The 21,180-nt window shown below is 45.7% G+C and overlaps 1 protein-coding gene and 2 long non-coding RNA genes across 8 annotated transcripts; all 3 read left to right on the top strand.

Moving 5' to 3' along the window:
* Positions 1 to 1,093: 1,093 nt before the first annotated feature.
* On the top strand, positions 1,094 to 4,246 carry Prop1 (PROP paired-like homeobox 1). The gene is made up of 3 exons (XM_042689004.1): positions 1,094 to 1,202; positions 2,603 to 2,835; positions 3,908 to 4,246. Exons 1-3 carry the CDS (start codon positions 1,094 to 1,096, stop codon positions 4,244 to 4,246), a joined length of 681 nt encoding a protein of 226 aa, XP_042544938.1.
* A 4,730-nt stretch (positions 4,247 to 8,976) lies between these two features.
* On the top strand, positions 8,977 to 12,142 carry LOC122115427. Of its 6 annotated transcripts, none has more exons than XR_006148773.1 (3): positions 8,977 to 9,049; positions 9,901 to 9,986; positions 11,538 to 12,142. It is a non-coding gene; the product is annotated as an uncharacterized LOC122115427 (long non-coding RNA). The 6 variants fall into 6 exon arrangements; XR_006148771.1 differs by having other exon boundaries at positions 9,009 to 9,071; XR_006148772.1 differs by having other exon boundaries at positions 9,036 to 9,121.
* A 2,138-nt stretch (positions 12,143 to 14,280) lies between these two features.
* LOC122115428 lies at positions 14,281 to 14,771 on the top strand. The gene is made up of 2 exons (XR_006148776.1): positions 14,281 to 14,398; positions 14,699 to 14,771. It is a non-coding gene; the product is annotated as an uncharacterized LOC122115428 (long non-coding RNA).
* The last annotated feature ends 6,409 nt before the right edge of the window (positions 14,772 to 21,180 follow it).

Genomic DNA, 21,180 nt, shown 5'->3' with positions numbered 1-21,180 from the left:
ATGCACTCCTGGGGTATACGGAACCTCAAGAGACAGAGTTGTCCAACTTCTCAGAGATTCCCAGTGTGTCAGGATTTCCTTGAAGAATTATAATGTCAGGTTGTCCTGAAGGTTTTTTGAACTTCTCAGTCACCTTGACAGGTTGTGATGACCTTGATGTTCTGGAGGAAGGAGATGATATTTGAAGAAAGAAATCAGAGAGCTCTGGTGAACTTTGGAGACATTCTGTAGATGGAGTTCAGAGAGTCCTGAGGGAGTGGCTGGTGTACTGTGATGTGTCCCAGTACGTGCGGGGAGAAGCATGTACGTGCGACTTCTTAATAGGGATGCTATTTTCCTAGGAATAGGTCCTTGGGTGTCACCTGCATGGTAAGATGCCAGGCAGGATCTGTTCCTGGTGTCTGTTCCCCCCTCCCTCCCCACAGTTGGCTTCTGAGGAGAGGGTCTTAGTAGGAATGCATTTTCTCCTTTCTCCCCTGCCTGCTCCCAGAAGGGGATTTAACAGGACAATAGACTCTGGTCCCCTGGGAATATGAGCTCTTGGCCCAGGTCCCTGGACCCTCTGAGAGGACACCTTCCCTCATCCGGCTTGTGATCCTCCCCGGAGCAAGGGGGCTCTGGTGACCAGGTAATGATTGGATGGGCCCATGGGGCCAGGAGGAGGTCACTCCTCCAAGACAAGCAGAGAGAGGTGGGAAAGTAGACGGCTGAGAGAAGAGAGAAAAGTGGCATGGTGGAGAGGAAGGCCAGGGAGAGAGGAGCCAAGACAGAAGCAGAGAATCGGGTCAAGTCAGGACAGAGAAAGAAATGGTACTCCAGTGAAAGGATGGGTAGTTAGAAAAGTTAGAGAAGGAGAGACGTTGAAAAAGACAGATACTCATCTATACACACACACACACACACACACACACACACTCACACACACACACACACACACACACAATCAGAGATAGAGACTCCGAAAGAGGCAGACACAGAAAGAAAGTTAGACATTACAGGCCTTAGCGAGGCTCAACAAAACAGAGAAAGACTGAGCGTGAGGCTGCGATTCAGGGGCACGGGTCTGGAGTATCTTTAGTCTCGGTGGCCAGCCATGGAAGAGGACGGGAGACGTGAGCAGGGGAAGCAGAAGAAGGAACGCCTTTACACCAGCATCTTCCCTGAGAGGTTCCCCGCCGCTGGAATGCTGACCCCCACAGTGGGTGAGTGAATCCTGGGAGGGGGCTAAGATCCCTGGGAGGGGGAGCGGCAGGTGTGAGAGCCCAGGCTTGGTGGGCAACAGTTCCCCATGAGGAGGGTTACGAGGAGGAAGGGAAACCCAGAATCCTAGCATGGTAGAACCGTGGGAATCTTAGAAAGTACAGGACAGGGGCTGGGAAAGTGGCTCAGTGGTAGAGCACTTGCCTTGCATGTCTGAGGCTCTGGGTTCGATTCCTCAGCACCACATAAGCAAAAAGAAAAAAGCCAGACATGGCGCTGTGGCTCAAGTGGTAGAGTGCTAGCCTTGAGCTGAAGAGCTGAGAGACAGCGCCCAGGCCCAGAGTTCAGGCCCCACGACCGGACCCCCTCCCCCAAAAAAAAGAAAGTACAGGATACTAGAACTCGTTCATGTTACAAGTGGGGAAACTGAGGCCCTGGCTGAAGGGCACTGCTGAACAATGCATGCCCTTTGAACTGGGATAGGGGCAGAGGCTATGTCTTGATTCCTAGGCTTGGCATTTGCCCAAGGCACTGGGATGGGAATCAAGCAGAGCTGTTCAATGTGTGTGTGTGTGTGTGTGTGTGTGTGTGTGTGTGTGTGTGTGTGTGTGTCCAAGGTGGACTGTGAGTGCTGGGAGAGAGCCACACCCTTGGGTCCCCATGGGGATGAGTGTCTCTGCCCCAGACATCTCCTTTTCTCAGAGTATAACTTCCCAGGTGTTCCCCCCTTCCCTGCCACCCCCCATCCCAGCCCCATCCAGTTTTCTCTTCCCCAGCAGCTCTCAGACTAATTAATGTCGGGACTTAGTAAGCCTGCATGGAGGGGAGGCAAGCCTTTCCCACGAGCTCAGGTTCCTACAGCCTGGTAGCTGAGCCCAGGCTGGGAAAGTGTGTGTGGGGGGGATAACAGAAAGTACATCTTATGCAGGGAAGGTGTGTCTGAGAAGAAAGGTGGGGGGGAATAATTCATCTTCCCAGGTGAGGGTGTAGGAGGATGAGAACTATAGGAAGAAGCAAGCAAGAAAAGTGGAGGGGATCTTCAATAGAGACTTTATAGAAGATCTACAAGGGACACCCCAGAAGAGCACAAACCTGGGGCTCTGATGGGGAGGAGACGTGAGATGGGTGTCAGGAAGACAGACCATGAATGCCCAAGATGTATAGTGGGTCAGGGGGCTGGACCAAGGAGGAGAATGTCCCTGCTTTAGGGCACCTCTGAGAAAAATCTGTGTCGGAGGCTGAGCTGGATGCGGGATGGTAGTTAAGAAGGCTGAAGGGGTTCTAGGGGTGATCAGGGTGTCTCCCTGTAGAGGCCAGAAGTGGGCAGTGGGCGGAATACAGGGTGGCATAAGAGGTCTAAGGAGGGCAGGGCAGTTCACTCACAGTGCCTTCTCCTCCTCAGAGAGGAGCGCCCAGTCCTACAGGAGGCTCCCTGGTGCAGGAGTGGGGAAACTGAGGCTCTCCAGGCAAGGAGGACAGAGGGCTCATCCCCTCTCCCGCCGCCGCCACCGGACCACCTTCAACCCAGCCCAGTTAGAGCAACTGGAGTCAGCCTTTGGGAGGAACCAGTACCCTGACATCTGGGCTCGAGAAGGTCTCGCCAGGGACACAGGCCTCAGTGAAGCCAGAATCCAGGTGACAAGGCCCCAGGATCTCCACCTGGGGAAGAAGTATGGGTTTCTTAGGACTAGGGGACTGTCTGGGTATAGATTGCCATGGGTTTTTGTGGCCCTAACCAAAATGCTCACCACTGAACAAATGCTTGTTCAATGGTCAGTGCAACTTCTTCCAATTGGCTAGTTAGCCTTGACTATAAACCGAACTCTATGCCCAATCTTATTATAACAATTATACTTATCCATAGTCTTCATCCAGAACCCTAATCCTAGGCACAATTCCCATAATCTGGGAAGGAAATATAGTTATCTTATTTGTTGCTTTCCTGTTGGAACTTGCCTTTTGTGTGTGGAGGTCAGTACTGGGGCTCGACTTGACCAGGACCTGAGCATTATCCCTTAGCTTTTTATTTAATTTTATTTAATTTTTATTTTTTGTTGGTCATGGTGCTTAAACTCTGGGCCTGGGAGCTGTCCCTCAGCTCTTCAGCTCAAGGCTAGCGCTCTACCACTTCTGGTTTTCTGGTACTTAATTGGAGATAAGCGCCTCAGAGATTTTCCTGCCCAGGCTGGCTTTGAACCACCGTGATCCTCAAACCTCAGTCTCTTGAGTAGCTAGGATTACAGGCATGAGCCAGCAGTGCCTGGCTCCCTTAGCTTTTTAAGTCAAGGTTGGATCTCTACCACTTAAGCCATAGCTCTACTTCCGGTTTTGGGGGGCTTAATTGGAGATAAGCACCTCAGAGACTTTCCTGCCCAGGCTGGCTTTGAACCACCGTGATCCTCGCACCTCAGTCTCCTGAGTAGCTAGGATTACAGGTGTGGGCCGCTCGTGACTGGATGACACTTGCAATGTTGGACTCATCCCAAAGTGGTAGAAATTAGGTAAGTTTCAGTGCAGAATGGGGGTAAGGCTATCCACTTCACTCTGTCAGCTGACCTCGTTCAGATATGCCTCCGGAGGAACTTCCCTTCATCGGGTGACATCAGAGACACTTACTTCCTGTTCCTGTAAAATTCCTGTCCTCAAGCAACAGTGCGTCGCCTATTTGAGATATGAGCTCTGATGCAGCTCTTCTCCCCTTCCTCAGGTCTGGTTCCAGAACCGTAGAGCTAAGCAACGGAAGCAAGAGAGGTCATTGCTCCAGCCACTGGCCCATCTGGCTCCTGCCACCTTCTCTGGCTTCCTGCCCGAGTCCCCTGCTTGCCCCTACTCCTATCCGGCACCACCTCCACCAGTAGCCTGCTTCCCTCACCCCTACAACCATCCCCTTCCCTCCCAGCCCCCCACTGGGGGTTCCTTTGCTCTACCCCACCAGTCTGAGGACTGGTACCCTACCTTGCACCCAACCCCTACGGGTCATCTGCCCTGCCCTCCACCCCCACCTATGCTTCCCCTCAGCCTTGAGCCACCCAAATCCTGGAACTAAGGTGAGACAGGGGAAAATTGGGTGCCCTCCTTTCGTTCTAAAGACGAAGATAGAAACACAGTGAAGGAAAGACTGAGTGAATTCTCACCAAGGGGATAACACTGAGAGAATCTGCAAAGGTAAACTGGTGGGAGATGTGGATTGAGGAGCTTCAATGGGGGCAACCGGTGGAGGGTGACTGGGGGAGACAGTGGCTTCTGGTCGTTATAGATGAGGGAAGTTCCTTTCCTGGGATCCTGAGTAAAGACCTCGGTGGTTGCTAGCTGAATTCATGTAATAAGACTTTTGACTTAAAAGCCTACAAATACATGCCTTCCCATCACTCAGCCCTCCACCCTAATTAGCTACTCTCTTTTGTTCCTTCAGTTCTAGAATTATTTCCTGAGTTTGCGTCTCTTTTTTCCATCCCAAGCAACCTTTTGCCTTTTGCCTTTGATTTCAGTCTTTCCACCACCAGAGGATGCACAAATCTGCACAGGAAACAGTGTCTTCTATAAAATAGTCAGATAGGGAATATCTAACTAGCTTGCCCTGTAGGAGAGTCTTCAACAAACATCTGATTTTGAAATCAGCTATGTGTAGTTTCTGATAGAGAAGGAACTATTTCAGTTAGGGCAAACTTGTCCACAGGAAAAAGTCCCAGGAAAAGATTGCCATGAAGTGCCTTAGTCCAAGATCTTGCCAAAAGATGCACCATGTAATCTAGTTGGTATATCATAATGAACTTATTTTACTTGTAATTCAGTTCTTTTTATTTAGGCCTACCTTTTTATTAGCAAGTCTATAGAAATAGTCATAGTAAACAGACCACTAGTGATGGATACTCATGGTTTCTGCATATATGTGTGTATACATACATGTATGTGTGAGAATGGAGTCAAACCTCCTGTGTTATACATTTGCATTTTTATCTAATTATCTTCGTGGCATACATTGACTTCCAGAAAAGTTCTACAGTTGGCTCTCTATTTCTACAAGTTCAGCAGCTGTAGACCTCATCAACTGCAAATAAATAATATTCCTTAAAAAATTGCATCTGGGGGCTGGGAAAGTGGCTCAGTGGTAGAGCGCTTGCCTTGCATGCCTGAGGCCCTGGGTTCGATTCCTCAGCATCACATAAGCAAAAAGAAAAAAGCCGGAGGTGGCACTTTGGCTCAAGTGGTAGAGCGCTTGCCTTGAGCTGAAGAGCTGAGGGACAGCGCCCAGGCCCAGAGTTCAGGCTCCACGACCGGACCCAAAAAAAAAAAAAAATGCATCTGTACTGGACATGTATAGAGGTTTTTCTTTGCAATTATTCCCCAAACAACACAGTATAACATAGCATCACATTGTATTCAGTCTTAAAAATAAGCAGAGATGACTAGAATATACTAGGGGATGTGCATAGGTTATATGACTATACTGTGCCTTTTTGCATAAGACTTGATCATCTTTGGATTTTTAGCATGTGAGGGAGGTTATCAGACACACACACATAATGTTAAGGAAATAATTGATTTAGTGTGCATTCCACCCAAAGGATTGAAATCTAGCACATTCCGCTGACTTGGCACTTTCAACACCATGTTAACTGAGAGTAATGCTGCTTCTTTTAGTTTTCATTAATAGAAGGGTTAAATTGGTTCTATGTATATAGGCAATTTACAGTTTTCCTTTCCGCATTGTCTCAGAGTTATTTGTAGATTTGTATATCGCTATCGTCATCTTATTCATGATTGCAGTTTATGTATTAGAGATGCGAACATCCATTTGTATATATTGCAATTATTTTTCATGGTCTGTTATTTGAGTTTTAGCCTTTCCCAATGAGGGTTTCCAGCAAGAATTAAACCCCCATCTTAGGCATCCTTTGTATATAATGTATTATCTTCTGTCTTAAACACCTAGAATTACACCTGCTTTGTAAGACTGGTAGAATCTAGAAATTAGTCATTCTACTTATTGTCTGTGTTTTGTGGTTCAGAGAGGAATCCATGTGAGAAATGTGCTTCTACTTGCTTTCCCAGTGTTCTCTTCATTATTCAGATTGAAAATATTGTGCTTTTGTTTTAGTATAGGCAAAACGATCTCCAATTAACCACTCAAAACCTGGAAGTGGTTCTGTGGTTCAAGTGGTAGAGTGTTAGCCAGGAGCACAAAGAGGCTCAGGGACAGCGCCCAGGCCTTGAGTTCAAGCCACAGCTTACCCCCAAAAAAGAGTCTCACAGACTTTTCTGCCCTGGCTGGCAGATCTCAGCCTCCTGAGTAGCTGGGATTACAGGTGTGAGCCATCGGCACCTGGCTCCCTGTTGCCTTATTAAATCCTATTTTCCCTATACTAGGCTCTCTCCAGTGTACCTAGGACTCTCAATTCTTTCCCATTGATTAGTTTCTCCATTCCAATCCAGACCCACAGTATTTAATGACTGAAAATATAAGAATTATTGATCTCTTTAAAAGATGTCATTTTCTTATCCAAAACGCAAGCTATGTCTTATTCTTCCAGACTTCTGTCCCTCAGGACAGTTCTTAAAAAAAAAAGTAAGGAAAACTAATCTTAACAGGCATTTTATTTTATTATTTTTTTTTTGGGGGGGGGGTCTGGTCGTGGGGCCTGAACTCTGGGCCTGGGTGCTGTCCCTCAGCTCTTCAGCTCAAGGCTAGTGCTGTACCACTTGAACCCACAGCGCCACTTCCGGCTTTTTTTTTCTTTTTTTGCTTATGTGGTGCTGAGGAATTGAACCCAGGGCCTCATGCATGCAAGGCAAGCGCTCTACCACTGAGCCACCTTCCCAGCCCCATTAACGGGCATTTTATAAATGACAAAAATCACATATGCTCTTTGTAGTGAATCAACTCAAAAGGAAAGACTTATACATGTACATATTTATATGCACCTGAATTAAATCCCAAAACTTCCCACTGAGAAAAAAATACCTGTAACATATCTATCGTTTGCAATGCCTTCGTTCTGCAAAATAAAAATCCTTTAAAATGTACTCAAAGCTTGTATCATTTTAGTTTAAAACCTCAGGAACACAGCGGAGGTAGAGTTCTGGGGTTCAACTCCTCGGGTGCAGACCTAGGTATAGCCCAGCTGTGTGTGTCTGTGTCTGTGTGTCTCTGTGTGTGTGTGTGTGTGCAGCAACGTGTGCCCGGTCCAGGCCTGGCAGCTGATAGAAGGGGGAGAAGAAGGGGAGGGAAAGGGGGGAGGGAGAGTAGGAGGAGGAGGAAAAAGGGTGTGGGGGAACTCTAGGAAGAATAAGGTCCAAACTCCAAGAGGGGTCTGTGAGGGTGGAGGAGTTGTTCTGAGATGAGAATACCTGAAGAGCAGAAGACTCAGTGTGAGAAGAAGGTGGAGGCCGCAAGTCCCCAATCGGACTGAGAATGACATCGGAGTATCTAGACCGCGGAGCGCTGGGTCTCCTGTCCTCTGAACTTCCCTGTCCTCTAAACTTCGGTGCTTGGTGCAGACACAGAGTTCTCCCTCTAGTCCGGAGCCTGCAGGAAGGGCGCAAACCTCCAAAGATGCTTCCACGTCGGAGCAGCTGCCTGTTCTCCACCGGGAGGAGTGGGGCAGTGCCTCCCTCTGGTGGCCTCAGCGCAGAACTACACCGGGCCTACTTGCTCAGCCAATGCCTACAGTTCAGCAAGAGGCCAAGCATTAAACAAGCTCTGGCTAAAACACACAAAAACCCTACAGCCAGTCCTACTGATGCACACCTGTGCGGGGGAGGGAATCTGAAACGGGAAATCTCAGAGTTCCAAATCAGACGGGGATATAGCAATTATATATACATATGTATAGCAAGAACCTGTTTCAATACAAAATAATAATAACGCTAAAAACTTCCTTCAGGCAAAGGTGGCAAAAAAAATAATGACAAAACAAAAATGGTGATAAAAATGATCAAGCCAGGAGCTGGTGGCTGATGTCCATAACCCTAGCTTTCTTGGGAGGGTGAGATTTGAAGATGGTGGCGACATCTACCGTTGTGTATGATGTTAGCCCCGAGGTTTTCATACACACCATCTACTGTGCTGAGAAAGTTCCACTCTCTTCCTAGTTTATTAAGAGGTTTTGTCACACACACACACACACACACACACACACACAAACAACAGTTGAGATGATTCTGTGGGTTCCCCCCCCCATTCTATTGTAACTTATTCAGTGATTGTGTTTCCTATATAGAGACATCCTTGAGTTCTGGAAGGGAGTCCCATTGGTGTATAACCCATTTCATAATGCTTTTGGATGAGTCTGCTGCTGTTCAAAAGGAATGTTACCTGCTATTTTTCTTGTGTGCCCCGATAATACATACCTTCTAAAATGATCATTATGTTCGTGGCTTATTACCTGCTTCTCTACCCACCCATGACGTTTGTGTTGTTTCCTAAAGCAATTTCAAACGGCTTCTAACCGTGCCAGGCACGTATTGCAGGTGCTCAGAAGCGGTTAGCTGTACCATCCGAAGGGGGTATGGGTCTGCTCTTGAACATCATTTGCGCGCTTCACCTTCATGCACAAGTTCGAAGATGCTGCGATGTGCAGTATCGGTCTCGATCTACTTTCTGGAACCTCGGTCCACTTTCTGGAACCCAGGGGCTTTCGCAGCCAGGCGGGGGACGGAGCCTGCGGACCGGGAGTGCACCAGGTAGCCCCGCCCCCTCCCCGCCCCGCCAATGTTATAAACTACCTTTCCCAGAAGGCTTCGCTCCTCGAACGAACTACAACTCCCAGAGGACACCGCGGCGCCCGCGGCGCCGTCCCCTGCCCCGCCTCTCCCGGACTTCCGTGAGGCTGCGGGAGCTTTGGTCCAGGTGTGCGGCCCTGGCGCCTGAGGTGGTCCGCGAACCCCCGAGCCTGTGGGGGTGGGGAGGGGAGGGGCGGAGGTGAGCGCGCAGGCCCCGGGGGGGGGGGATGCGGGGAAGCGGCCTCTGTCGTCGCGGGACGGCCGGTGGGGGGTGCCCCGGGGCCCGGCTCGTCCCGGGCCCAGCCTCCCGCCTCCCCGGTGGGCCGGGGCCTCTCTGTGCCCGATTCCCCCCCGTCCGCGCTTACTGTTCTGCAACCGTTTTCCCCAAACTGCTGGGTAAAGCTTGAGGTGGAGGAAGATGGCCCCGGGGCGCGCGGGACCCACCGGGGACGGTGAGCACGGCTGTGAAGGCGGTGAGCAGAGGCCGGACAGGCCGCTCGGTGTTGTCCACCCGCCTCTTTTCCTCTCCCCTGATTGGTCTGATGCAGGCAAGACCCTCCCCCTGGGCGGTAGTCACCGGATGGTGGTTTGCCGGAGGGCTGGCCTGAGTTGTGGGGGGGACCCAGGCCCCTTCCCCTGGGAGAGGGCGAGGGGTGGTGGTTTGTGCGCCGGTGTCGCCCCGCCGGCTGTGGAAATGGGGACAGGTGGCCCCACTCACCCCTCGGTCTCCGTGTCTCAGGAATGCTCTCAGCACCCTGTGTGACTGAACTCTGGCAGTGGCTGGCACAGGGTGCGGTGAATCCCTGATGTGATGGAATCCAGTCTTCCCAGTCTTGCTTCTGGAAATTCCCTGAGCCAGGAAGATTAGGGACCTGGGGTCAGGATGGACTTAGCCCTTCGCTGGCTCTGTCCACCCTGGTGGCCCCTCTCAGGACCCCTGGGGTCATCCTTCACACTGGCCCTTCTTTCTTCTCTCAGGTCTAGCCTCTGGAGACTGCACCTAACCTTGAGGAAGAGTCCAGAGAAGAAAAATGGCCCCTGAGCCAAGAGAAGCAAAGTCTCAGGTGAGCTCATTGCAGTTCTTAAAGGATGGAGGGTTTCCCCTCTTGACTGAAGCTGTCTACCGAGCACTTCCTTCAGGATTTGGACCAGATGTTCTTTTATTTGAAGGAGTTGGTCCACACTCACGGGTGGTGGATTCTCTGTGAATACTGGCATCCAGTCATTTGTTCGGTATCTCAACCTGGTTATGTCATTACTAATGTGGCAGGTAACATGCCGTGAGTCTACAAAACAGACTGGCACCCTAGGAAGTTCTTCCTGGTCCTGCCTCCTCTGCTCATGCCTCTCTCTCTCCCTGCCCCTAGCTAGAATGCTTCTCTTCTTGGAATTATCCTCATGGTTCCAGGCTTCTCCAGTCCTGAGATTTTTGGTTTGATTCCTCCCACTTCACTTTATGGATCATGTGCTTAGTGCATGAGAAGGGTTTAGGTCAGGGCCAGGCACATAGGAATGGTGCTGGGTATGGTTATTGTAGTATATTGATAATAATAATATTGGCAGATTGAAACTCCCATACATTTATACAAACCCTGTCCCTCCCCCAATACTTGTCCTTTTCTTCATATAGCAGTAATACTTGATGTTTATTGGTAGTCCAGTGTGCTGAGAAATGTCCAAGAGTTTGCATTTGTTACTTCTCATTCACTGAAAAGGATTCTAACAGATGCTTTCCAAAGAACCTCTGGTGATTATTATTTGGGTGTTGGAATAGGCTAATTTATTTTTTATATATGTAGTGGAACATATATTGGTGTTGTTCAATTTCCTGGTACATAGTTCTTAAAATCTTTGAAATGATGTATTTTTTTCTCTTGTAGTAAGTGATGAAGAAGAGGAGTTAGTGCATTCACACATTATGGGTCAGGGAGGAGAGTTTCTTGGTGGTTAATGGTGGGTTAGGGGCATAAGAAACTGTTATCCCTTTTCCCCATGATGGTCCCTATTTCAGTTTCATCTATGACTTCAGATTTTTCTTGTGGAGAATGGAAACAATGAAAGATTCTTGTTCTTGGGACTGAGGTGAAGATTAAGTAGATTAAGCATAAAAGGTTCACATAAACTCTAAGGCAGTATGTGGCCCTTAGAAAGCATCCAATCACTGATTTCCATTTTGATGTTTATAATCCTCAAGTTTGAGGAAGCAGATCAATGCCATAAATTATTTAACCTAGTCTTCCTGAGCATTTAGGTTGCTTCCACTTTTTGGGTCTGACAAGCACCGTAATAACCTTGGTATGTGTAATTTTGTGAAATGTCCTTTGTAATACCAATAAAGCAATCTGGCAAGTTTACATACTGGTTTCCAAGCTCTTAAATAAGTATTATTAGATATCCATTGGAAAGGTTATTCTGATAACACACTAATGGCCTTAAATCCCTCTACATATCACTCATAGTAGTTAACATCATCTGGGTTCCTATTTCATAGTGCTCAGTATGTCAAACCTTTAGTGGCATAAGCATATCACTGTAGCCTGTCTGCATACACATAAGCTCCTCCCTGCCCCCCAGAGGGCTGGTCTGAGTAAGCTTGAAATGGCTTGTCCTTGCAGGTGTCTGTGACATTTGAGGACGTGGCTGTGCGCTTTACTCGGGATGAGTGGAGAAAGCTGGATCTTCTCAGAGAAGCTTGTACCACAAGGTGAAGCTGGAGAACTACAGCAATCTGGCCTCACTGGATAAGGAGATTCCCCTATAGATCCGGAATTCAGAAATGGAGAGGTCACAGTTCCTCCTCCCTTGAACAGCTATGACCATCATGAGAACTCAGCCGAGTTCCAGCCAAGGATTATATCCATTGAATCTCGATGAATCTTCAAACTTTCTCTTGCAAGTCTAGGATCATCTGTCCTATGTATGAGAATGGGGGAGGGGGCCCGATGCTGATAATTATCCCCCTTCAATACCCAAGTTCACATCAGAAGTTTCTTCACAGTTACAGCAGCATTTTCTGTGAGCAGAGGTTCCCTCAACCTTCTCCTTTGGCCTATGTTTATCTTCCCACTTCTTTTTTCCAGCCAGTTGAAGACTATATACTCCTTCTTTGAGAAGGAATCAGTGTTTCCTTTTTAAAAAGCTACTTAATACATAATCTTTCCCAAAGATAGCTGCTTTTTAAGCTCAATTAAATTAACTGAAAGCTCTGGTTGCATGTTTATCATATTTCCCTATCGTTAATTTTCCCAAATCGATGTCCTATAAATGGCTTGCCTTTTACCTGCAGACACATCATTTTTTATCATGGGATACATCTTAAACCACCCCACAGAAGCCCTGTGTACCATCCTGAGTGTCCTATTCAAAACTGTGATACCTCCTTGTTTCAAAGCAGGACCAGGTCTTTTATTAGTACTATCATTTTTATTTTTATTACTTTTATTAGTATTATTAGCAGTACTATCATTGTTTCATCTGTGGTCAGGACTCCCATTTGCCAAACCAAAGATGATCTCCGTGCTGCAGTAAGGAGAAGATCTCTGGAAAGTTGAGAAGGAAGGTACTTGGTGTGATTAGGCCCCTCATGTGCCCAGAATCACTGCTGATACAGTCTGGTTAATAATTAGAGGGCACAGCTTCAGGCATTGGTTGGGAACTTCTTAAGGTCCTTAGTCTTCAGCAAGTCCAGGCTCCTGGACATGAGTATCTTCTGGTTCTCTCATAATCACTTCTTTTTAGTGTATGTGCCAGTACCAGAGTTTGAAATCAGGACCTAGGTATTATCCCTGAGCCTCCCCCCCACCCCACCCCCTGCCCCCCTGCAAGGCTAATGCTCTACCACTTGAGCCACAGCTCTAACGCTTTTTTTTTTTTTTGGTGGGTTTTTTGGGGAGCAGTTAATTAGAGATGAGAGTCTCATAGACTTTCCAGCCCAGGCTGACTTCGATCTCAATCTTCAGATCTCAGCCTCCTTAGAAACTAGGATTACAGATGTAAACCTCCAGCACCAGGCTCATAGCTACTTGTAAAGTAAATCTCCCAGGATTTATTTTCTTGTTCTTTGCTGCTGTTTCTCAAGAAGGCTGCATTTTCATGTATTCAATTACCCATGTATATTTAAGGGATTTAAAATAATCTATTCTTGCTGAATCTCAGGCTGTATATAGGAAATAAGGAAGGCATGGAACTGGGAAGCCACATGAGGCCCATATTGTAAGTGCTTTGGTGCAATTCTAAGAGATTTGAACTGACTGGAAATATTTGAGGAACTTAAGCAAAAGAAATTCATGATCCCTAATATTTTAGGAAAACTGAGCTGAGTCAGAAACAAATGTCCTTTAACAAAATAGCTACAGAAGCTCTGGTTTGCCCTTCCATATGGCAGCATGCTTAAAATGAAAAACACACATAGACAGCTTCAATGCAAGTTAGGAGGAGCTGAGTGCTGGCAGCTCATGCCTGTAGTCCTAGCAATTCAGCAGGCTCAGACCTGGATGATCACAATTAACAGGTAGCCCAGGCAAAAAAAAAAAAAAAAGCTAGACTGGAGACCTGGCTTTAAGTGGTTCAGTGGAATATGAGGTCCTTCATTCAAGCCCTGATACTGGCACCAAAAAAAAAAGTTAAAAATAATAAAAAACACGTTACCAAACTTAAAGATAAGAATTTCTGTTTAAAGGAAGTTGCATGAGATCCATGTGAGCACAGAGAAAGGAGAGAAGGATATGCTTTAGCTGGTAACACTAGCTACTTTTGAGATGAATCTGGCAAGAGAAGACTGAACACCACGCTTTCCACTTTTCACATAGAGAATATTGATGAAGTCCTTAAATGATTTAAATGTAAACAACAACACGTTGGAAGCATTAGAAAGTTAGACTGAATGAAGCAAAGCTAAGGTGGGAAGCTCCATGGAATAGGAATAGGCTTGGACACCAGCCCCTACACAAAGGGTTCTAGGGAATGATAGGAGCCAGTTTAATCCAGCATAGTTTGGTGTGGATGGTTTTCATTTGACATTTAACATATGAGTAAAACACTCCTGAAGAGATTGTAGAAGGGCATTTGCATAAGGTAGACAGAGTTGGAACCCAAAGGGGAGCCCAGGGAGCCCTCAGGCTGAAAGTGGAATTTGCTGTCTTGAGCCGACCAAGTAAGGGAACAGAATAGGTAGGATGTTTAAGAGGAGTTGGTCTGGCCCAGCTGGCACAATGGCTCAAACATGTAAACTACTTGGGAGACAAGAGACTGGAGGATCTCAGTTAAAGGTCAGCTGGGGGGTGGGGAGGAGGGGTTTATAAGACTCCATCTCAAATCAGTAGGTAGGTACAATGGTATGTACCTGTCACTGACCTACAGAGCACAATGGATGGGACACAGATTGTTGGTGCTCAGCTTCAGATGAAGATGCATAGAAGGATTAACATTTGCACTGAATTTGGAAGTCACAGAGATGACTGACATGTAGGAAAGGAAGGTAAGATCTTCAAGACTAGAAGTAATTGCAGAAACAAGGAAACTTATGAGTCTATCATAGGCTTTGGCTACCAGATGTTTTCTAATTTGTATCTCTCCTCTGATTCTCTTTCCATTCTGTAATTCTGCTGTTCACTGTGAAGCATTCTTAACCCACCTTAAGTGAGCTTGCTTTATTCCTCTTTGCATTCTAGTAGTTCAGCCATCATCCTTTTATTATTTTTTTACAATAAATAAGTAAATTCAGTGTCAGCTAATCACACTAGCCATTGACAGTCTCTTTCTTCTTACAAATTTCCAGGATATAAGATCAGTCTTCAAACTACAAAGTCAACTAAAACTACTAAGGACTCATCATTTCAGGGACTAGTGAGGAAAAAAGCTGAAGAGGAATGAACCCTGGATCTCCATATCAGGAAAGCCTTGCGTATCTGAAGACAGACTGAAAAAAACAGCAGGACAAAAATGAGAGTTTACAAATAATTCCAATCACCCATATGAAAATCTTTACCATTGACAGTAGCCATAAAAGTTTTCAATGTGACCCAAACTTCAGCCTGAAATCTGCTTTTAAAAAACAAAGGATCGCAGGAGGAAAAAAGAAATTACAGGTATTTAACCAACCAAACTTCAAGGCAGCAGAGAAATGCTATAGATGTAATTTATGTGAAAAAGCTTTCATCCACACTTCATAAACATCTGAAAAACCACACTGGAGAGAAGTTGTTTAAGTGTAAAGAGTGTTTGAAGGCTTTCAGCCAAAAGTTCTGCTCTAACTGAATGTCAAAAAATCCATACTGGAGAAGTAAGCCAGCCCCAAAGAAATATAGGTCCCATGGTTTCCCTTATTTGCAATAACTAGTATATGTCTGAGTCAGAAAGGGTCAGATAAGTTGATGTTAGGGAAATGAACCCTAAAATATGTATTCAAATTTTCTTTCATGCGATTGTTTTCTAACACATTTATAAGATTATTTCTTTGTTGCTTTGTATGTCCCTCCCCCATGGTATAACCCCTGCTTTCACTGTATTTGATGTTGTTTGTGGAGGGGAAGGGAAAAAACAAATCGTTTAAATAGGGATACAGGTGGACCCATTTTAACAATGAGATGTACAAGTCGTTATGTCGAAAACGGACTTTACAACTTTGGTGGGAGGAGGAGGGTTGATGGGGGGGCAGGGGGAAGATGGGATGGGAGGGGAAGCAAAGGTGGAGGCTACGATGCTTGATAAGAAATGTGCTCATTATCTTGCCCATGTAATTGTAACCCCTCTGTAGAATATTTTCACAATAAAAAAAAAAATCCATACTGGAGAGAAACCTTACATATATAAAGACTGTGACAAAGCCTTCTGCCATAACGCATCTCTTTCTAACCTAAACTTCAATCACCTACATGGTAAGAATGTAATAAATTCTTCAGTACTAGGTCTGGCCTTTTTTTTTTTTAACATAAAAAACCCCTTGCTTGAGAAAATCCCCATAGATAATAACCTGGGTAAGAAGCATCCATCTTTTCAGGATGTCAGAGAATTCATTCTAGAAAGAAATCCTATTTGTGTGATGAGTGTGGCAACCCCTACAAGTCTGTCTCATCCCTTCATTATCATCTGAGAATTCACAGTGGAGAGAAACCTTTTAACTGTAGTGAATGTGGGAGAGCCTTGAGTCAGAGCACATCACTTATTCAGCATGAAAGAATTCACACTGGAAACAAGCCCTACAGATGTACTGAATGTGGAAAAGGCTTCACTTCTATTTCACGAGTCAACAGACCAAATAATTCATACTGGTGAGAAGTTTTATAATTGCAATGAATGTGGCAAAACCTTGAGTTTCCACTCAACACTTACTATTCATGAGAGAATTCATACCAAGGAGAAACCATGTGAATGTAAAGTGTGTGGGAAAGCCTTCAGACAAAGCTCAGCTCTCTCTCAACACCAGAGATTGCACTCTGGAGAGAAGCCCTATAAATACAAGTGTGGGAAGACACTTAGATAATACTCATGTTTCAGTAACCACCAGAGTATTCATACTGGAGAGAAACCATATGGATGTGAGGAGTGTGTGATGTCATTTGATCAAAGTGCAACTCTTATTCAGCACTGGATGATTCATACCGGAGAGAAACTCTTTAAATGTAATACATGTGGGAAAACTTTTAGATTAAGCTCACTGCACATTGGAGAATTCACATTAGGGAGCAGCTCTGTGAGGGAAACTCTTCAGCCAGAGGTCATCCCTTACTAATCACTATAAAACTCATGTGGAAGAGGACTCCTAGAAAGCATGCGTGCAAGCCTTAAACCAAAGCTCGTAACAGAATACCCACTTAAGATTGCTTTATTTATATGAATATGAGGAAACTATTGCGTTTTCATCAGATGTCAGAGTCTAAGGGTAAGCCTTGATTGTGATAATTATGGAGAAAATTTTCACACCTGTCAGTCACTTTTTTTTTAAGATTCTGCAACAGACACTACAGTTGCAGACACTGCTGTAGACTAAATTGTAAAGGCGTGTTGTTTTTTTCCTTTTAGTCAGCAGTATACAATATATGCAATATGTACACATGAGAAAATAAGAGTTCAGGAATGCTGGATTTCAAATTATAAGAATGACTCAGCTGCTAGCAGATTTACTAAGGTAATATTTCAAAGCAAGCAAAAGAGTTTCTCTTAGAATTATATGCATTTCTAGAGCAAAGGACCAAATAAAAAGGGAGAGGGGATTCCCTGCAAACTACCTCCCAATGCCTGGAATTTACCTATTCTTAATAAACTGTCAATGTTTTTACATGGTTTTCATTAAAGACAAAAACCTTTATTTTTGTTCTATTTCTAATGTACATCTAAAAGCCATGTTTCCTATGCAGTTTCTAATTATGTACTGCAAATTATTTTCCTTTCTTGTCGTGAGGTCATACATAATAGGAAACTATACTTACTGTATCATGAACAACTTTAGGTAATTTAAGTAGAAATCTGTAGTTCATTTGGGCAATCACTTCTAGATTAAAGCTATTAATACTGTTTTACTTAGTTGCAAAAGAAATCTTAATAGTTTGAAGAAACTGAAATAAGAAAGCCTTGAAAAGGAATCAGTTCATGAAGTATAGCTTATTTTCTTCCGTTGGAGTTTCCTAGTTTTTAAAATTTTTATAATGCAAATAATAAAAATTACAAATTTTGGAAAGTTTATTCAGACAAATATCTGAGATTACATTCCCTTTTATCTGACATGCATGAAGGGAGCTGGTATTCATGGAAACCACTATGATCTTGAAAACCACACAGAAATAAACACACATGTCCTTCTCCTCTCCCCCCACCCCCAGTAAAGGATCTCTCAGGAGGATGAATGTGTATCCTCTTAACTCAATCCACTGTCCTGTTGCTTCTAGCTGCCCTAAACAATCCTGATCACCTGTCTCCTAGATCCTTACTCTGACTTAAGTGCACCCTGAATTAGTCAGAGACTGATTCCTCCAAAGTGAAGCCAGAATACTGCAAAATCCTCCTCTGCTTCCTGGCTCCAATCTCAGAGGCCAGGCAGGAAGAGAACAGCTATTGGGGAAGTGAACCCCTATCTGGGTCCTGATGCTGAGCACCTGCTGGGTTTCCTGTGGGAGTCAAAGTACAAATTCCAGACGCTTGAGAACTGTGATGTGGCAGCTTGCTTCATGATAACTGGAGCCCTAAGTCACGGTTCTGTGATAATGTGTGAGACGTTACCTCTGCAGGTGCATTGTGGGATGAGGAGAGCAGAGAGGATATTGGTCACCTTCACCTCTGAGATAGAAGGGAAGGAGCCAATTCCCTGTAGTGGCAGAGTTCAGCACCAGAACAGGTGAGGTGTGAGCAAGTCCAGGTCACCAAAGCCTCTGCATTGAACACCCAGGAGGGTTGAGCACAAGTCTTGTACTTTCCTGGACCCATGAAATGTGATAAATGATTAATGATAAATGATTAATGATCCGAAATCACTGTTGGACACAGGAGGGAAGACTGCTCCCAAGACGCCAAGATACCGAAACCCTAAAGGAGAAGCACCCATGCTACACCTTCTGTACATACCTCTCCATTAACCAGAGAAAAGAATTGGAAGCAGGTGCCGGGGACAGTCCCAGATCTCTGTGGCTGCACACAGCAGGGAAATATGTCAGGCATTAAGTGATTATCAATCATTACATTAGTCTAGCAATGTACAGGAAACAAGCTGCAAGAAATGCTAGGGACTCTGAAGTTCAGCTCTTGTGTTTGTGTATGGGTATGTGTGCGTGTGTAGTATGTGTACATGGGATCTGTATGGCTTGGGAGGGTGTATATGTAAGTGTAGGTTTCTGTGTCTGTGAGTACATGAGTCTACGGGGAGATGTGGGCCTGGGTGACTGTGGCCTGGAGTCACTTAGATAAGTGAAGGTTTATTATTTTGAGCCAAAAGTCTGCTTATTCTGACAAAAGCATACCTTGAATCTGAAAGGCAGCCTCTCCTGCAGAATGAGTCAGGATGCTGGGACAACCTCACCTTTGCAGGGCAGACTTCCTGGGTCTGTTGTCCAATCTCAGAACCTAGGTTGAAATTCCTTCAGGTGGAAAACCAATCTTGCAGTCTCTGTTCTTGCCCCGCCTTAGCTTGTCAGGAGTAGTCGCTGCCCCCTTACCTGAGAACTTCAAGTGACAAGCCAGGGGACAACCAGGTCCCAGGCTGTGATGGCACTGGGGGGTCAGATGCTAAACAAAGTAGGCCTGGCCCAGCTAGCATCATCTGGCTTTCACCCCCATCCCCAACCAAGTCCCAAGTCAGTAATGTTGCAGATTTACACATAAATGGGGGTGTCCAGCTAAATGACAACACTGGGCTGGGCACCTGTGACTCACACCTGTAATCCTCGCTACTTAGGAGGCTGAGATCTGGGGATTGTGGTTTGAGGCCACCCTGGGCAGAAAAAATATGTGAGACTCTTAATTTCCAATAAACTACTAAAACACCAGAAGTGGAGCTGTGACTCAAGCGGTAGAGCACGAGCCTTGAACCAAAGAAGCTCATGGACAGTACCTATGAGTTCAAGCCCCAGGCAGGACTGGCACAAAAAAAGAATAGTGCTCCCCTCTCTAAAGGAGAATGTGAAACCTGCTCAGCTGAATCCTGGCAACCAGTCATTTCCAGAAATGGAACTGAACCCTGCCCTCACTGAAGTCCCCTCCCTCGTGACAAGACAGGCAGGACTCTGATCTAGAAAAAGCAGAGCAGTGAGCAAAGGCCATGCTGTGGACCAGAGACTACAAAGAAACCCAGGAAAGTGGACTGCCTTTTCCAGCTTCTCCTCTTTCCATGACTCTTGGCTCCTGGCTCTTCCTTAAAGGACCCAAGCCCTGCACACCTGTCTCTCCTGAGCTGGATTCCAGTTTGGGATCATTCACAGAGAGCAGTCCCTGCCCGAGAGCTGTGACCTTCCCTTAGGAGTGGCACGTCCCAGGAGGAATATGGTCAGTTGGATGTCTGGTCATGTTCACCCTTCTGGAACAGGTAAGTGAAGGGTTCCTAAGTGAAGCTTGCTCAACTATCCAGCTAATGTAGTGATATTAAAGGTGGACCACTGATACCAGGGCAGGAGAGCTTGACACCCAGGGAGTGCCCACAGCAGACCCATCTCTGACCTTCAGAGTCACACTGTTCCCTGATATTGCTCCACTCCACCCAACCTACCTGTGTGGAGGCAATATACCCCTCTCACCTGCATCTCTCTGGCATTGAGGTAGTCTTTTGACAAGCACCAAGACTGGAGAAAAGATGAGATGTGCCCTTCCTTTCCAGGCCTGGTTGCCTTTTTTGCTAGCTCAATCTGCTGGCTGGCTTCCTTCCAAAAGCTGGAAGGATCTTCCCCCTTTCTGTTGGGATCTTTGGCTCTATTCAGAGGCAGGCAAACTAGAGTTGTAATCTGAGCAGTGTCCTCATAGAAGGGAGTCGAGGTGCACTGAGCTAGCTGGGTTCAGGGTGAATGGCATGGTGGAGAGTTGGTTCATGTGGGGACAAAGCTTAACGGAATCCATGAGAATGAGGCACTGTACTAGGACAAGGTATGAAAACACCCTGAAATGTGAGATGTGACTGAAGGAAATATTCTGACTCCCTTTATCTGGTTCCCTTTGTTCCACTGGTCAGATTCAAGTTCTGTATGTGATGAACTTGCCTATATTGTGAACTTTACTCACAAGAGAAGTCCTGAAGGATGAAGGTGTGGTCAGGGTGCTGGAAGGAAATAGAGAAGGACATCAATTCTCTTCACTCTCCCGAGCTTCCTGTATACCCCCTCTCTGTCCTGAGACCTGTAGTCTTTTTCAAGTCCAGTCTTGCTCCTTCCCATCACACACCAGGGTTGCAGACCTGAGCTGTTGTCCAAGCCCCAGAAGAACCATTTCCTACATGAGTTCCAGGCTCCCCTACTAGTTTATGAGTTCCTTCTTTCCCTGGGTCAAACTGTCTTCTTCTAAGTTTTCCTAGACTATTGATCATGGAAAGATCTTACATTCTCAGGGATTCCTTTGGGTCTAGGTAGAAGAGAAAGGAGAAAAAGGTGAACAGCTTGCAAATCATTCTGATGGATCTAAAACCACTCATAAACCTTTGACTAAACAGAGATCAATTGAAAGAACCCACTCTCCTGATTGGTCAATGCCCCCAGAGGGCTTTGTTTATTTACAGATGCTTAGTAAAATACTAATATATCTGTTTTCTTGGAATCTCTAAAGAGTAGATTCCACTAGAGTCTTAGCCAT

Source organism: Dipodomys spectabilis, unplaced genomic scaffold (genome assembly GCF_019054845.1).
Source record: "Dipodomys spectabilis isolate Male_0828 unplaced genomic scaffold, ASM1905484v1 ptg000119l, whole genome shotgun sequence".
NCBI classification, from domain to species: Eukaryota; Metazoa; Chordata; class Mammalia; order Rodentia; family Heteromyidae; genus Dipodomys; species Dipodomys spectabilis.
This window is presented reverse-complemented; position numbering and strand designations above follow the sequence as displayed.